Here is a 16,781-nt window from a genome sequence, read left to right as displayed (position 1 = left end):
AGAGGGTTTTGGGGTCCATGGGGGTGGGGGCTGAACTCCCCCGAGGGTGTTGATGATCCCGGAAGTGGGGTTTAGGACCCCGGGGGGTGTTCTGGGGTCCTGGAGGAGGGGGTCCAGGACACCACAGGGGGGTTTTAGGACCTCAAGGGGGGAGAAATTGGGTTTCCCGGGCAGGGCTGATGTCCCCCGGGGCAGTTCCAAGGGGGTTCCAAGGGTGCTACACGGGGGTTGTTTCGGGGGAGCCCGCTCCTAGCGCAGGTCCTCGGGGGAGAAGAGGCCCCTGGCGCGGCGCAGCACCGAGTCCTTGCTGGGGTCGTAGGGGTGGTCCTTGGAGGGGATCTCGAGCACGGCGGGCAGCGGCCGGCGGTGCTCCTCCACGGCGTGCCGGATGAGGTCGGCCACGCACTGGCTGATCAGGATGATGCCGATGTCCTCCCGGTTCAAGAAGCTCCTGCGGGCGGGCCGGGGGCTCTCATCAGCACCCGGACGCCCCCATCCCTACCCGGTGTGTGTGTGTGCCCGCCCCTCCCCGGCGGAGCGGCGCCTACCGGAACGCCTCCTCGATCTCGGCCACGCTCGTCTCCTTGCCCACCACCAGGAAGTTGGGCTTGCGGTGCTTATCCAGCTCGCCGATGCCGCCCAGCAGGAACCCGGTCACCGTGTCCTCATCGCCCAGCACCGCGATCAGCTTCCCGCGCACCGACATGGCGACACCGGGACCCGTCCGCGAACAGAGCTGCCTCCACCTGCCGGGAACCGGGACAGGCCACGCCCCCTGCCCCTCGGAGCCACGCCCCCCGCGCCGGCGCAGCGCGGTGCGACCGGGGAGGCCCCGCCCCCGCCGTAGTGACCACGCCCCCTGTCTGCTATAGCCCGCTCGCCGTGGCCACGCCTCCAACTGACTACTCCGCGTACCCTCGATGCCAGGGCAACGTCGCTGTCGCCCCGCCCACACGGCCGCCTCCCAGCATTGTGCATGCGGGGCTAACATCGTGGGGACACCCCAAAGCCAAGGGGGGGACCCCCAGATTCCATGGAGATACTCCCAAACTCCATGGGGTCACCCCAAATTCCATAGGGACACCCCCCAACTCCTTGAGGACAACCCCAAACCCTATGGGGATACACAAACCCCATGGGGATATCTCTCAACTCCATGGGGGCAGTGTCAAACCCTATGAGGACACCCTCCAACTCCATGGAGACACCCCTGTCATGTCAACTTGGGGGTCGTCCATCATGTCACCACAGAGAACCTCGATTATGTCACTCCAGGACCCCCTCCATCATGTGAGACTGGGGACCATATCTGGGAGCCTGTATCACCAACACAGCCAAGACCCGAGATCCTGGTTTTCCTCACCTTTAACTTGCAGATGGAAGCAAGTTTCTCCCCCCAGTGAGCCAGGAGGATCCACACTGTCTCCCCCTCTTAGGAGCAATGCTGCCCATGGCAGCAGATCGAGGACATGGGTGAGCTGTGAGAGGACCCACTGGCTGCAGAGAAGCTTTCTCAGGTCACAGTTTAAAGGTCTCCAATGAGAATTTAACTCAACAACCCAGTTAGCGCACAGTAAATCCCGCGAGTGCTGGATATGTGTCTTCACTGCGGCTAAACCTCAGTAAACAAGTCTGTAATCACCCAATGGCAATTCATTAGCAAACAAGAACTAATCGCAACAGGTAGAGAGCTGCTGAGATTGAAGTCGGTTGGTTTACACTAATGAAGTACAGAGGTCCAAGGACACAGATATATTCTAACCAACAGACAGGCACGGACGAGCGCTGCAGGGGAAAAAGGGTTATTATTTATTGGCCCAGGAAAGCACCCCAGCAAGGGCAGGCTGCAGCAAGGCATCCTCAGCACCGCTCCCTGGGGCCTGGCGCTGGCAGCAGCGCGCTCGCAGCTCCCCCACACGGCGGTGATGCAGCAGCAGCAGCAGCAGCACCAGCAGCAGCAGCAGCAGCAGCACCAGCACCAGCAGCAGCAGCAGCAGCAGCAGCAAGCCCTGCGCAGAGCCCTCAGCGCTCTCCCGAGGCGGTGGGATCGCCGCCGTGGGGCCGCTCCTGGCTCTGCAAGTGGCAATCAGTGCCTGCGGGGGATGCAGAGCTGGAACCGGGCAGGTTCCTGCTGCCACCTGCAGCGAACGCTGTCCCGGGGCCTCTCCTGAGGAGGCGTTCATGGCTGTAGCAGAAATGGACAGGGACACCGAGAACAGTGGGCAGGTCCTGATCACGTCTCTGGCTGTGGTCCAGGGAGCCAGCCAGCAGCTAGTGGAACACCAGGGCCTGGATGTGGCAATGGCCAAAGAGGAGGAAGAGTGGGAAGAGGTCATTGCTAAAGTGTTGTCCCAAGTGAAAGTCATCACTGCACACAACATCTGGGTCAACTCCTCAGTCCCAGAGCTCTTCCAGGGCCCACAGGCAGATCCCCAGGCGGGATTCAGCTGTCCCACCAGCACGAGCGTAGATGCAACAGCAGAGGCAGCCAGAGACCTGCTGAGCACAACTCCTGTCCCAGCCAGACCCACAGGCACCAAACTGGCAACTTCTGCACTGGGTAGAGCTGCAGAGGAAGAGGAGTACCGCATACCTCTCACTCCTGTGTCACAAGAGGAGGAGGCACCGGCACCAGCTTCTCCTGCCTGTGACGAGCAGGAGGCAGCACCACAGGCACAGAGCCAGGCACCTGCCCTGCTCAGCCCACACAGCTGTGCTTTCCCCAGGGGCTTTCATAGAATCACAGAATAGTTAGGGTTGGAAAGGACCTGAAGCTCATCCAGTTCCAACCCCCTGCCATGGGCAGGGACACCTCACACTAAACCATGCCACCCAAGGCTCTGTCCAACCTGGCCTTGAACACTGCCAGAGATGGAGCATTCACAATCTCCCTGGGCAACCCATTCCACTGCCTCACCACCCTAACAGTAAAGAACTTCTTCCTTATATCCAATCTAAACTTCCCCTGTTTAAGTCTGAACCCGTTACCCCTTGTCCTGTCACTACAGTCCTTAATGAAGAGTCCCTCCCCAGCATCCCTATAGCCCCCCTTCAGATACTGGAAGGCTGCTATGAGGTCTCCACGCAGCCTTCTCTTCTCCAGGCTGAACAGTCCCAACTTTCTCAGCTTATCTTCATATGGGAGGTGCTCCAGTCCCCTGATCATCCTCGTGGCCCTCCTCTGGACTTGTTCCAACAGTTCCATGTCCTTTTTATGTTGAGGACGCCAGAACTGCACACAATACTCCAAGTGAGGTCTCACAAGAGCAGAGTAGAGGGGCAGGATCATCTCCTTCGACCTGCTGGTCACGCTCCTTTTGATGCAGCCCAGGATACGGTTGGCTTTCTGGGCTGCGAGCGCACACTGAAGCCGGCTCATGTTCATTTTCTCATTGACCAACACCCCCAAGTCCTTCTCCGCAGGGCTGCTCTGAATCTCTTCTCTGCCCAGCCTGTAGCTGTGCCTGGGATTGCTCCGACCCAGGTGTAGGACCTTGCACTTGGCATGGTTAAACTTCATGAGGTTGGCATCAGCCCAGCTCACAAGCGTGTCAAGGTCCCTCTGGATGGCATTCCTTCCCTCCAGCGTATCAACCGAACCACACAGCTTGGTGTCATCGGCAAACTTGCTGAGGGCGCACTCAATCCCACTGTCCATGTCAGCGACCAAGATGTTAAACAAGACCGGTCCCAACACCGATCCCTGAGGGACACCACTCGTTACTGGTCTCCAGCTGGACATTGAGCCATTGACCACAACTCTTTGTGTGCGGCCATCCAGCCAGTTCTTTATCCACCGAGTGGTCCATTCATCAAATTGATGTCTCTCCAATTTAGAGACAAGGATGTCGTGTGGGACAGTGTTGAACGCTTTACACAAGTCCAGGTAGATGACATCAACTGCTCTACCCCTGTCCATCAGTTCTGTAGCCCCATCATAGAAGGCCACCAAATTGGTCAGGCAGGATTTCCCCTTAGTGAAGCCATGCTGGCTGTCACCAAGCACCTTGTTGTTTTTCATGTGCCTTAGCATGCCTTCCAGGAGAATCTGCTCCAAGATTTTGCCAGGCACAGAGGTGAGACTGACTGGTCTGTAATTCCCCAGGTCATCCATTTTCCCCTTCTTGAAAATGGGGGTTATATTTCCCTTTTTCCAGTCATTGGAACTTCATCTGACTGCCATGATTTCTCAAATATGATGGCCAGCAGCTTAGCAACTTTATTCGCCAGCTCCTTCAGGACCCGTGGATGGATTTCATCAGGACCCATGGACTTGTGCACGTTCAGGTTCTCAAGATGGTCTCGAACCAGTTCCTCTCCTACAGTGGGTCCAAGGTCTTCATTCTCACAGTCCTTGTGTCTGCCTTCCAAGACTTGGGTGGTGTGGTCAGAGCCTTTGCCAGTGAAGACCGAGGCAAAGAAGTCATTCAGAACCTCAGCCTTCTCCAAATCCTGTGTAGCCAGTTCTCCTGATAGCTTCCGGAGGGGGCCTACGTTGTCCCTAGTCTGTCTTTTATTCACTATGTACCTATAGAATCCCTTCCTGTTATCCTTAACATCCCTAGCCAAGTTTAATTCTAACTGGGCCTTAGCTTTCCTAACCTGGTCCCTAGCTTCCCGGACAACATCCCTGTACTCCTCCCAGGCCGCCTGTCCTTGCTTTCACCTTTTGTAAGCCTCTTTTTTCATTGGAATTTTCCTCAGGAGCTCCTTATCCATCCAAGGAGGTCTCCTGGCCCTCCTGCTGCTCTTCCTCCTAGTTGGGATGCAACACTCCTGAGCTTGCAGTAGGTGATCCTTGAATATCAACCAACAGCCTTGGGCCCCCTGCCCTCTAGGGCTATATCCCATGGAACCTTACTAAGCAGGTTCCTCAAGAGGCCAAAGTCTCCTCTTTTGAAGTCCGCTGCAGTGAGCTTGCTGCACGCTCTTCTCTGTCCTGAGGATCTGAAACTCAATCATCTTGTGATTGCTGCATCCAAGGCTGCCCTGGAGCATCACATTTCCAACGAGCCCTTCCCTGTTGGTGAGCTCGAGGTCAAGCATGGCACCTCTCCTTGTTGGCTCCTCTATTACTTGCAGAAGGAAGTTGTGTTCCACACAATCAAGGAACCTCCTGGGTTGCTTGTGCTGAGCCATACCATCATTCCAACAGATGTCAGGGTGGTTGAAGTCACCCATGAGAACGAGGGCCTGCAAGCATGAGGCTGTTCCTATCTGTCTGTAGAGTGCTTCATCCACAGATTCCTCTTGACCAGTCGGTCTGTAACAGATCCCCACAGTAATGTCTCCCATCGCTGTTTTCCCTTTAACCCTGACCCACAAGCTCTCTGTTAACTGCTCACCAGTCCCCAGACAGAGCTCCATACTCTCCAGCCTATCCCTAACGTAAATAGCAACTCCCCCTCCCCATCTGCCGGGCCTGTCTTTTCTAAAAAGCCTGTAACCTTCCATTCCAACACTCCAGTCACAGGAGCCATCCCACCATGTTTCTGCGATGCCTATAGTATCATACCCCCGTAGACGTGCACACATCTCTAATTCCTCTTGTTTGTTCCCCATGCTATGGGCATTTGTATAGAGGCATCTGAGCCGAGCTCCAAATGAAGCTGGCTCATTGGCTGGAGAGGCTGGAATATGTCTACATTGCTCTGAGCATTTATTATAGGTGCTGGCAACCGACTGGGAGTGTTGGGATGGAATGATGCCCCCCTCCCCCAACACATCTAGTTTAAAGCATCCTTGACCAGTCTGGCAAGCCTCCTACCAAAACTGCTCCAGCAGCTTCACCAGCCCCCAGTAGACCTGGCCTTCCAGACTGAGTCCCATGTTCTAGATACCCAAACCCCTGACTGTGGGAAGGCTCAGGGAATACCTTATAGCAGCTTTCAGTACCTAAAGGGGGTCTACAAGAAATCTGGAGGGCGACTTTTGATAAGGCCATGTAGGGACAGAACAAGGGGGAATGGCTCTAAACTGAAAGAGGGGAGATTTAGATTTGGTATTAGGAAGAAGTTTTTGACTGTGAGGGTGGAGATAAGCTGTGGTTGCCCATCCCTGAAAGTGTTCAAGGCCAGGCTGCATGGGGCTTGGAGCAAGCTGGTCTGGTGGAAGATGTCCCTGACCATGACAAGGGGGTTGGAACTGGATGATCTTTAAGATCCCTTCCAACTCAAACCATTCTGTGATTCAGTGATTCTATGAAAAACCTCAGGTAATGATTCATCTGTTGGAAGACAATAACAAACTAGGCTTTCTTCTCTTAATAATACTGTAGCAGAAGATCATGAAATACATAAAAAGCATCTCGAAATAGAAGTTGCACTGCATTAAATATATGGTTTAGGTGGTTATCTTTGAAGCAGAGATCTGCTATGCCCACAGAGAACTGAGCAATCATGAGCTTTATTCATCTTCACAAGCCCTGTGAATTTTGGGAGAAACTGTCTCTGAGCTAGCAGAAGTCTGATGAAAGCACTTAGAAGAAAACTCTCTCATTTGTTAATATAACAATGATGGCTTAAATAAAAGACCAACCATGTCAGCTGCTGAGTGCTTGCAACCTCTATTTTAAATGAAAGAGGAAGGAAAAACCCTAGATACAAATTCTGTGACAAGCAGGAATCTGTAAAGTCAAGGATGAGAAGGGAGTAAAAAGAGGGACACTCAGATTGCAAAGATGTCAGTGTTACAGATGAGTAAGTGGTAGTGTGGTGTTCACAATACACTAACGAAGAACCAATGCAGTCATTCCAGCACATTTAGGCTCCTGTTGTTTACACTGTCCTCTATTTTATGTGAATATTTAAGACCAATTAGGCTTTTTGATTCTGCACCACTAGTCACTGATGTAAAAGTACAGCATCCTTTGGGAGCATACCCTGCTAGGTCTGCTGATAGTAAAGGGTCTGAGGAGAAACATGAGGGATGGTCACCAAAAATGTCAAAACCCCCCAGATTAACAAGGTAAACAATTCTGTTCTGGAACTGGGAAATATCCCAAAGCTATGCCAAGTAAAAATGTAACTGTCATTCTAAGTGATTCCAAGGCGAAAAATACATCTTAATCTTACAGCAAAATGACATAAAATAATTGCTTTAGACAGCTTTGAAGAGCTCTCTTGTCATACTACTTCTAGTTTCTGACTTTCCAGACTCCAGTTTTGCCTGAGGAGAAGCTCAGTCGCAGATGAAAGGCTCTGCAAACCCCAGACCCCTTTCCCGCTCCAGGGACCAGACCTCTGGGAGCTTGAGCTGGAGCTAGGCTCTGGCATCCTGAAGCCTACCCTGCTTGTAGTCCGAAACGCTGCCCACCCTGGGAGATGCACACATGCACCAGCTTGGAGCCTGCAGCTCAGGAGAGAAGCTCAGGGAACTGATCTGGCATGAAAGAGACGTCCTCTGTGACCCCAGGACCTCACTGCACTGGACTAGCCCCCATCAGGCTTTCAGCTTGCTTCTTTTCTTTTACTTTGCACTGATGAATCTTTGACTAGGGGATTAGGTATCTAGGAGGGCTGCTGAAGCAGACTCCATGGGGAAGTTAGGAGCAAAACCACCCCAGTTCCAGATCCTTGTTAGTCTTTGGGCTGTTCAGATCAGGTCCATGTGCAGAAGCATGGGAAGTTTTGAAATAAATAAGCTAGGTACCCAGGGTGTTTCAGTAATCCCAGAATTAGGGAATTACACAGGGGTTTGAACTGTGATTTTGGTTTTATGTGCCTAATCTCTGCTTCAATTCAGGTGCCTTCGGAGAACTTAAATCTGACTCTAATTTGAAATGCACTGCTACAAACTTTCTCAGCCACCAGCTGAGAAGCAAGAGCTCTGGGAAGTCACCTGGGGAAAGGTAAATCTTATCTGTCACACTGGGCTACAGTGGATGCCAAACAGAATGAGTCAGCTTTAAAAGATTTTCCCAAGTCAGCTCAGAAAAAGTGATTATATAGGATTTAGGAACCAGCTACTCAGAAGTTTAATAATGACTCACCATTTCCTCTGCTTGCTAGATTGCTTAGCACTGGCTTGGATGCGATGCTCTGATAGATCAGCTTTAATAACAAGCTGTGTGATTTACCTTGAGGTGGTATTTTATTCTGTGAAGATAGCTCACATGAGAAAGAAGGAAAATAATGCTAGCATAACAGAAGGTGTAAATATGGTATATTCCAGAAATATCTTTAAGCTGCTGTTCTCATAGCTGTTTCAAATTCACCTGGATTTCTTCCCCTAAATCCTGTGACAAGTCGAGAAGAGAACCAAAATGCCCTGAGTGTAGTTACCTCATCAGTGAGTCTCTTTAAGGTGAAAAAAAATTAGGAAGGTATCACTTCCAAACTGTTCTGTCTGCTCACATCATCACGTTTAGCATGAGTCCACTGCATCTGTGCCATTGGAAAACCAGGTCATTTAGCCTAAACTGATGCTGCAAGCTGCTAAACTGGACTGACTCTGTGTAGGAGCTGATGAGTACTCGCACAGTTGGGTGTCTGGCTTCATCTGGGTGGAAGCCTGACAGAGCAGGAGAAACAAACAGGCTGTGATAACTTCTAGTCCATCTGACCAGTCTGAAGTCTCAGCTCCAACATTTACTGCCATGGCAACTGGACAAAAGTGTGGTTCATCAAGAGGTAGAGCAGCAATATACGTAATAAATCAACGTATCAAGGGCTTAATGGAAATTATTAGAAAAAAACCCACAATTACTAGGAAAAAAGGAAAAACTTGTTCTGTTCCTGACTAGGACTATGTTGGAAGGTAAACATCCTGAATCCCACTGGGCTGGTCTTACAATCACTGAAAAATACTTCTTCATAAACACCTTCTTCTTTCAAACTCAGTGGAGTTCACACAGTTCAAAATACAGATGTGAAATTGGAGTTCTACTGTGAAACACACTGTGGAAGAATGACCTGGTACACTTTCATGCGTGTTGTCTTTCATTAATTCAATATCAGAATATTAAATCTGATGAGTGTTTCATGTATTGACATGAAATTACTGACTATACCTTAATAGTAATAAAAGCACAGTGTGAACATAAGTGTCTGTTGGTACTGTGTTAAAGAATTCAGGGGTTCTCCTTTAAGCACCTTCACCTGTGGGCAGAACAAGCCAGAACGTAGCAAGTTCCATTCTTCATCAGAACCAAAAATACAAGTATGTTATCACACAAGTATGCCTCATGGGAACAGCTCTCTTAAATTAAAAGGGAATATGTGAGAACAGTTTTAAATTCTATCACATTACTATAAATGAATCTGTATTATTCTCTGAATGGCTGTTACATGTGCAGAGTCACACTTGAAGCAGGAGGAAGAGTAAAAATATTCCTTTATTTGTCACAAAACCTTTGCTGCATGTCATGTCAAGAAATAATCTTCTCTGTTTTACATGTCAAAACTAACGTTTCTGGGACCATTTTATTCTTAAGCAAGTAATTTTGGATGCAAAGATCTCACAGTATGGAATATGTGCATCATTACTGTTTGGGGCATTAGGAACACTGTGTGAGTAGTGCTGATACAATGAAAGAGAAATCACGATTCATTACTAGCTTCATAAGGGGTGGGATTTACCAGTGGATTCAAGTCAGTGTTTTGCCTTTCTCCCTGGAAAGCTGTCAGTGAAAGGAAACCTGCTCATAATTACTAATCAAAACTCTAGCCAGGAGGTGGTTTCTAAACGAGCTCCTGTGAGACAGCAGTGCTTATTAAGAATGGAGATTTCAACTGTAGGGTTTTTTTTCCCTTGAAAAACAGCTATGGATAGCCTGACTTCTTTTGCTCTGTTTTAGATGAATCTTCTACTTTTTCCTTCTGCATCCTCAGGAAGAAAGGACCTCTTTCTTGTCAATGCTCACAACTTCCCCCATTCCTCCATAATTTGGCATCTTCTATAATTTTTCATCCTCCTGTTCAAGGTAGCCCCCAGATTTGCCTGTGTTGCCCCTCATCTCTCTGAGCTACCCCAGAGAGTTTTGTGACTGGAGATGCTGGGAGGAGACTCCTACATACCATGGCTACCACTGCAAACTCTTTAACCACTTACAGGAGAAATCTTGACTAAGTTGCAAACGTTAAAGCTCCACACCAAACCTGCCCTTCTATTTTACCTCAGTCTATTTGCCATATGTCATGTCAAATTTTATGCTTCAGAAGAAATACAAAGTTCATTGCAAAAGCTACACCAAACAAAAACTGTGAAACAGCCCTACAAACAGCAGAGCGCGCAATTCGCTAGATATTTGTGTATCAACATATAATGTTGTATCTGTATCAACACATAATGTTAATGTATAATTGTGTATCAATAAAAGGGGAGGAAATGAGTCAGTAAACAGGTTCTGGTTGCAGGATCACAAAAGAATTGCTACATACAATCAAGACTGAAAAATCTATTATGTTTTGAAAAATAATCCTATAATTTTATTTCTCAGCCATAACAAAGTCCTGGCCTGCAGTGATTGCTAAAGGTCTCACACATTTCCAAAGAAAAAGGATATTAACCGCAGCAGCATATCAATCCCAAACACACATTCCCTTTCTGCCAGTCCATCATGTCTCTGGCAGTTTTGTCTAGAAAACTTAATTTTCACTGTGTGTGAGGACTCCCCAAAGGGAGTTTTATTCTTTACTCTTTTTCCTATAATAACCTCCTCTCCTCCAACATGGTTTGAGCAATTTGGCTGTCATCAGGCATTCACTTCCCATGAGTGTCTTCTGATCCATATGAGATACATGACACAGCACAGTGTTATCTGAGCATTTTAACTCTTTATGAAGTTCAGAGCTGCCATACCCCTCCTATCAAACCTACTTCCATTCTCCAGACTGTTTATTTAGGACAGAAGCTGGTTGCAGAAAAAGTGCGTAGTGCCATTAAATCCCAGTGGATTAAAAACCCTTCTGACCTTTATGCTCATTGCTGCTTGGCAGCATTGATCAGTAAGATCTCATCACTCTTCTTGGTTTTTCTATTATCCACCCACAAGCACTTTGCATCAGAGTGCCTTATACAAAAACAGAAGGCAGGGTTTAGTTTGTTATTCTCTATCCAGACCTGGAAGCAGCTGGGATGAATGGGAGGACTGTGAAGCTCTTCCCTGTAATGATGGGCTGTCTCTCATCTGCTCCTGAGTCACCTTTTTAATTTGTACATCCTCCTTGGAACCCTTGCTTTTCCAACAGAACACCTATTGGGAATGGCTGTTTAAGGAAAAAGAGAAGAATGAAAATTAGTGAGAAGTTAATCTTTGTATTCATTAATTTTGTTGTTACAAAAGACGAACAGTTGCATTTAAGCTGGTTTTAGCTGTAATCCTAGCACTTCAATTGTCTCATTATGCTTGTAAGATCACATGAAGAATATTGCATTAAATTCATTACCATGAAAGTATAGAAAAATTGGAGGAATGCTAACAAAAAACAGTTAGTGAACAACAGTGATTTATTTATAAAGGAAGATTAATAGCTAAACTCAGGAGCCCAGATTAAGGGAAGTAATTGTAAAGGCTCTCAAAGGACCCCCTGGAAACAGGCTCAAACCTCAGACTGTGAAAGTTCTTTCTCGTTTTTATTTAGTCCTTGTTCAAGAAAAGCTCCAGTTAAACACTACACAGGGAGAAACTGGCTACAAATATTATCCAGACCTAAACATTAAGTAGAGCTTTATATAGCTAATGTGAGCAGTGGCTTTTGGTGGCAAACAGCTGGAAAGTAGAACTGTACACAGGTAAATGACTTCTCTTGGCAAGCTTTAGTGGCTACCTCTGAACCAGAAGAGAGAACAGTCAGGATCTGTTCTTCAGTCCTGAAGCTGAACTGCAAGAAGGCAGAGAAATGCTCTCAGGGCCCAGGCATCTTCTGGGATGGTGCTTGTTGGCGCAGGCAAAACCGTGCCAGTGTTCCCAGAGCTGCATACAGTGTAGACAACAGCACACCTTTGCTTCAGCCCAGTTCTGGCCCCGGTTAGCTTGCAAACACAGATGTAAACTGGGTGCAGAATCACATCCCACAGTCACATGCTACTGGCAGTAAGGTGACCTGCATAGGAAAACTGAAAAAATAAAAATGGAGCACAGAACGTACTGAAGTCTGAGGGAAAAACCCCCCATTTACTCTTCCCTGTTATCAAATTGTCTTAAAAAGCAAAAATGAACAAATACAGAACAGCATTTAAAACATATTCACTAATATCCTTTTATTTGACAGTCTCAAAAGACAGAGAATTTTCATTTTCTTTTCTGAGATCCATTCTCATGGAGTTTATTAACTAGATCTTTTGCTGTTTGTTGTAGGAAGATAGAAATTACGCCATTACAGAGCAACATAGCTCCATAAATGATAAACATAAATGAACAGTTTTGGATTCTCTTGCAAAAATGCAGATTTCTGTAATTCACAAAGGATTTCTCCTCTAAACCATTACTTATGACAGGATACTGGAGAGAAAAAAGCAGCAAACCAAAGTATTATCACATGCTCATTAGTTACCTACTTTCATTACAAATAGCACTGGGGGATTTCAGGAATTTCATAGGAAAGCTGGCCTTTGATTTTCTTGTTGGTTTTGTTTTGTTTTGCTTTGTTTTGTTTCCTTAGCCTTTTCACTAATGGAACACACTGGGATAATGTAAGGGGGGTTTGGTGGGTTTTGGTTTTTGTTGTGTTGTGGTGTTATTTTTCTAATAAGCTAACAAGATACAGACTGTCTTTGAAACAGCACTGCAAAGTATTATCCACGGCAAAACATTGTTAAGGGAGTTTTTATCTGTTCCTGCAGAATTATATAATAGTTTTGATTTCCCTCCTGAGAAATACAAAACTGTAAGCACGACTTGGAGCCTGGTGAATGAATGCAATATATTGAAGCGGATCTTCTTGTACCCATACATTTAATTATTAAAACAGTTATATATTTTTTAAAGTCTGTAGCTGCAGCCACTCTATCCAGATTCTTTTTGTGTGTTGGGGTTGCTTTTTGTTCACTCAGACATAGAAAAGAAACTTGCAGCACCATTTTTTTTAATGCTTTGCAGCAGTGTGGTTAAGTTAAAGTAACTGATCTTACAGGTGAGGTCACTGTTCTATAAGGGGAAATACATGCCAGACGGTGCAAAGTTTTTGTGGTCTTGAGAAGAAAGAAGAATGAGACCTCTCTTTCTGCTGTCAGGCTTTTGGGGAAGTCAGCTTTGTAACACCAGATAAAGTATTTCTGAATTTGCTTTTAAAAACTAATCTATGTGCCTTTGCACAGCAAACAAATGGCCAGAAAGAACTGACTATAAGAAAGGTAGGTAAGGGCTTGTCAGAACATATTTAGTATTCATTTTCATGACCACCTTGACACTAGACACTTACTGATTCTTGAAAGTAAGCTTAACATTCCTACAGTAACAGGTTTCCAAGATCTTAAGCAAAAGAAGAAAAATTACAGCAGTGTACCCAGCATGCTCACTACCAATAATCCCAGCATGCTCACCACAAAAATAACATGCTGATTAACAGCTCCTAGGAATACTGGTCCTACTTAGTATTCATAGGCCCTTGAATCAAGTTCCTCTCTCTTGGGTCTGATCAAGAGAGAACGCTATTGTCTGTCAAACACACTCTACTTAGCAATTTGATGCAGCACGAGCTGATGTGGCTGTGACATAGTGGCAAAGCCCTTTTAGATAGCTTAAGGAAATGCAGGATGGCTGCGTTAATGCCAAAGAAGAAGATAAGTGGCCTTACACAACACACTGCATTAGGCTCTTAAAATGTTACTAGCCTGGGCATGTGAAGAGTATAAATGTACACAATAAGGATTTGATTATGTCCAATAATAGTTGAGCATTTGCTATTTTACAAAGCAATTCTGGCTTCTATGTTAAATACTATGTGCCCCGAGGGAACACTGAAACAGTTTGTGTCTTATGTTTCTTACAGACGAAAGAATGAGAGAATGCTGAGACACTACACAAAGCTAGGAAACACAAACCAGTAGCCAAGGCACAAAACCCATCATTGCTGAACTTTTTTTTAAAGGGATTTCATTGTAGAGGGCTACACAGATGACTACACAGGCTATATAGAGGACTATAAGCTTTATGATATTATCAAACATGTTTGTTTCTCCTCTGCATTTTAAAAACAGGTCTTTTTAAGTATGATTCTTTTATATCTATTTCAAACCATTTCCTTTGCACTTTGCATCAAGGCTTCATTTTTTTTTTAAATGAAAAGGTTGTGTTGTTTTTTAGATTCTTCTGAAGCCTTTAATAGGGAGCAGTCCTGTGTCAAAACTTTGAATTAAGCACAAAGAACTTGTCTTACTTCCTAAAGCTCTGAAAATGCCAAGCATGTTTTCCAAGCAGACTTCAACATTACTGCTAATGCTGTGGTTTATACTGGCAGAATTCCAAGTCAACTCACTCTATCCTGAACTGGGGGATCAATCCTACAACTCTCAAGTTTTCGGAAAGCCCCTTTTCTAGACAATAATTAAGTATGCTGCAATATGATGTTCTTGTAACAACTCTCACCTTTTTCCTTTTATACATACATCTCAAGCTCTGCTAGTTTGATACTTACTAAAGCCTGTGAGACATATCTCTCTCATTCATGGTAGGTCTGACATCTTCTACAATTCATTGTCATGCTGGTAAGTAGCTGACAACTCCTGGGCCTCACGTCATTTTCCAGGAAGCTCATTCCCAGCAGTAAGGATAGCTGACTGTTATTCAGGTCCAGCACTTGAATTTAACATCATAAAAGGCACCTAGGCTGGGTTGTGTTGTCCTTAATTTCCCCTCCTCAAAAGTACTGCTGTGGAAATGATCCCTTTATGGCACCCTGAAAGATCATGGGGAAAACCCCAGAACACTTCCATCTCAAGATGAACGGAAGTTAAAACTCTCTGCTATTCCTGCTTCCTGCTGCACTAGACACATCACCTGATTTCATGCTCCGAGGGCTTCCAGCTGATGGTCCCTTTAAAAGGGATGTCTGGCATGGGGTAACATGAAATATAGCAAGTCTTGTCAGATTATACTCTAAGATTTGAGAGTTATCATGGAAGTTATATCATGGTGCATTAGAAGGTAAAATCGTAAGGTTGTCAAAGCGTGTTTTAATTTTACTGTACATTCTTGGGTTTTGGGGTGGAATTTAAAGTGAGACAGATGGAAAAAAAATCTAGTCCTCAAAGGTAATCTAAGATCTCAAGGCATTTTTCAAACTATGATTTAAAACCTGTATGGCAGAGTAATTTTTGACTGAATCTCCTGGTCTTGTGCTCATCTGTTTTTTAATGCTTAACAATGTTTCCTTGCGCGTATTTGTTGTAAATTTCTAAATCTATACAACTGCTCATTTTTCTATTTTTCACTCTTACGACTTTCACGGATGGAATGCTTCTTGTATTAGAGTTAACAATTTTACCACTGACTTCACAAAATTGAAGATTTACTTTAGCTTCTATTCTCTGACCGCGCAGGTAGCAGTACTGAATAAGGGGAGGTCAGAAAACGAAGCAGACAGGGACCTTAAATTTATCTATATTGTGGAGATAAGCAAATCATTTAGTCACCAGTTTTCAAAAGGATCTTCTTATTTCCAGTGTTTGACCACCTAGCTCTAGAAAACTGATGTTACTTCACCTAAGCTGCAAACAGCCACATTTTTGAAAATCAAGACTTACCCATTTAAAGCTGGGCACGCTGGAAGCCATTCATAATCAGGATGCATCTAACCTTAAGTATCTGTTCCTCAGTCTTCATAAAGTAGTATATTTCCCTAGTTGAATGATAAAGAGGAATAGAAATGTAAGACACCATGCAGGAATTCAGCATGTATAGCATAGGGACTGGAGAAACACAAGGAAATTCCAGACTCAGGCTTGCTGAATATGGAATTAAGTTTGTATTTTCAGAACAGACGGGGGGTACTCAGACATCAGTTTCACTTACACAAATACACAGCTGAATGTGAAATGATGTTTCCTAAGAAAAAAGGATCTTAAAACACTGATTCAAATCTATCACTGCATAACACTGTGAAGCACTTTGTATCAGTAAGCTAATGCTTTATATTCTGTAAATTAACATGAATGTCTCTGTCCCCTTGTCTGTCTCCTTTTTACAGGCCATGTGTTTTCAGCCTGCCATATTAAAGAGTTACTTCAGTATTGGCGAATTAAGCTGGAGAAAGAATACCATTGTTTAAAGTTAAATCACAAGAAACGAAACCATCTACCTCAAGACTCTTATTTCCATGAGACGTGCAGCTGGTTTTCAAAATCATGAAAGTTGTATTTACATGTCTCTGTCTGTTTACTGGTACTAACACAGTAATGCAGGTATTCCCAGCAAGGGGGAAGGGGCAGAGAACCATACTAGGACAGAGGGAGAGTCCATGCTCCTAGGTGTGACTGAGCTGAAGGCCTTCAGTTTTGTGACAAGGTAGTGAAGAGAAGACAGAGTCCCTCCTGGACCATGCATGGGAAGGAGTCATGAACAAATGGGAAAAAGGATTGGGTCTCTTTTAGACAAAAAGGAAATGTAGAATTTTTATCTACTTTATATCACTTTTTCTAAGCGTATGTACAAATAACATTTGCTTCCCTTTTACAGGGTTTGCCCATGCTGCTGGCAGCTTCTCAGAAGCTGGGCAACCTGTCTGTGGCTGTGTCTAGACTGGTACATTATATTTAGCTTCATATTGGGCATTTTTACATTGCAGTTTGGTCTGGAGTGCAAAACTACCCATTTATGTAAGTTTAGATGGTAGAATCCACTA

At 45.5% G+C, this 16,781-nt stretch overlaps 1 protein-coding gene and 1 long non-coding RNA gene across 2 annotated transcripts; both read right to left on the bottom strand.

Annotated features, from left to right (window-relative positions):
• Positions 1–98: 98 nt before the first annotated feature.
• ATP6V1F (ATPase H+ transporting V1 subunit F) lies at positions 99–717 on the bottom strand. Its single transcript, XM_061367984.1, has 2 exons — positions 549–717; positions 99–451 (listed from the first exon to the last, which is right to left on the bottom strand). Exons 1-2 carry the CDS (start codon positions 704–706, stop codon positions 250–252), a joined length of 360 nt encoding a protein of 119 aa, XP_061223968.1. The 5' UTR covers positions 707–717; the 3' UTR covers positions 99–249.
• Positions 718–10,381: 9,664 nt separating this feature from the next.
• LOC133220175 (uncharacterized) lies at positions 10,382–12,060 on the bottom strand. The gene is made up of 2 exons (XR_009727657.1): positions 11,769–12,060; positions 10,382–11,207 (listed from the first exon to the last, which is right to left on the bottom strand). It is a non-coding gene; the product is annotated as an uncharacterized LOC133220175 (long non-coding RNA).
• Between the last annotated feature and the right edge of the window lie 4,721 nt (positions 12,061–16,781).

This window comes from Neopsephotus bourkii, unplaced genomic scaffold, assembly GCF_033783945.1.
Source record: "Neopsephotus bourkii isolate Nb327-2 ecotype Australia unplaced genomic scaffold, CSIRO-AGI_Nbou_v1 NB_1423, whole genome shotgun sequence".
NCBI lineage: Eukaryota > Metazoa > Chordata > Aves > Psittaciformes > Psittacidae > Neopsephotus > Neopsephotus bourkii.
The sequence above is the reverse complement of the archived record's forward strand: the minus strand, read 5'-3'. Positions and strand labels throughout refer to the sequence as shown.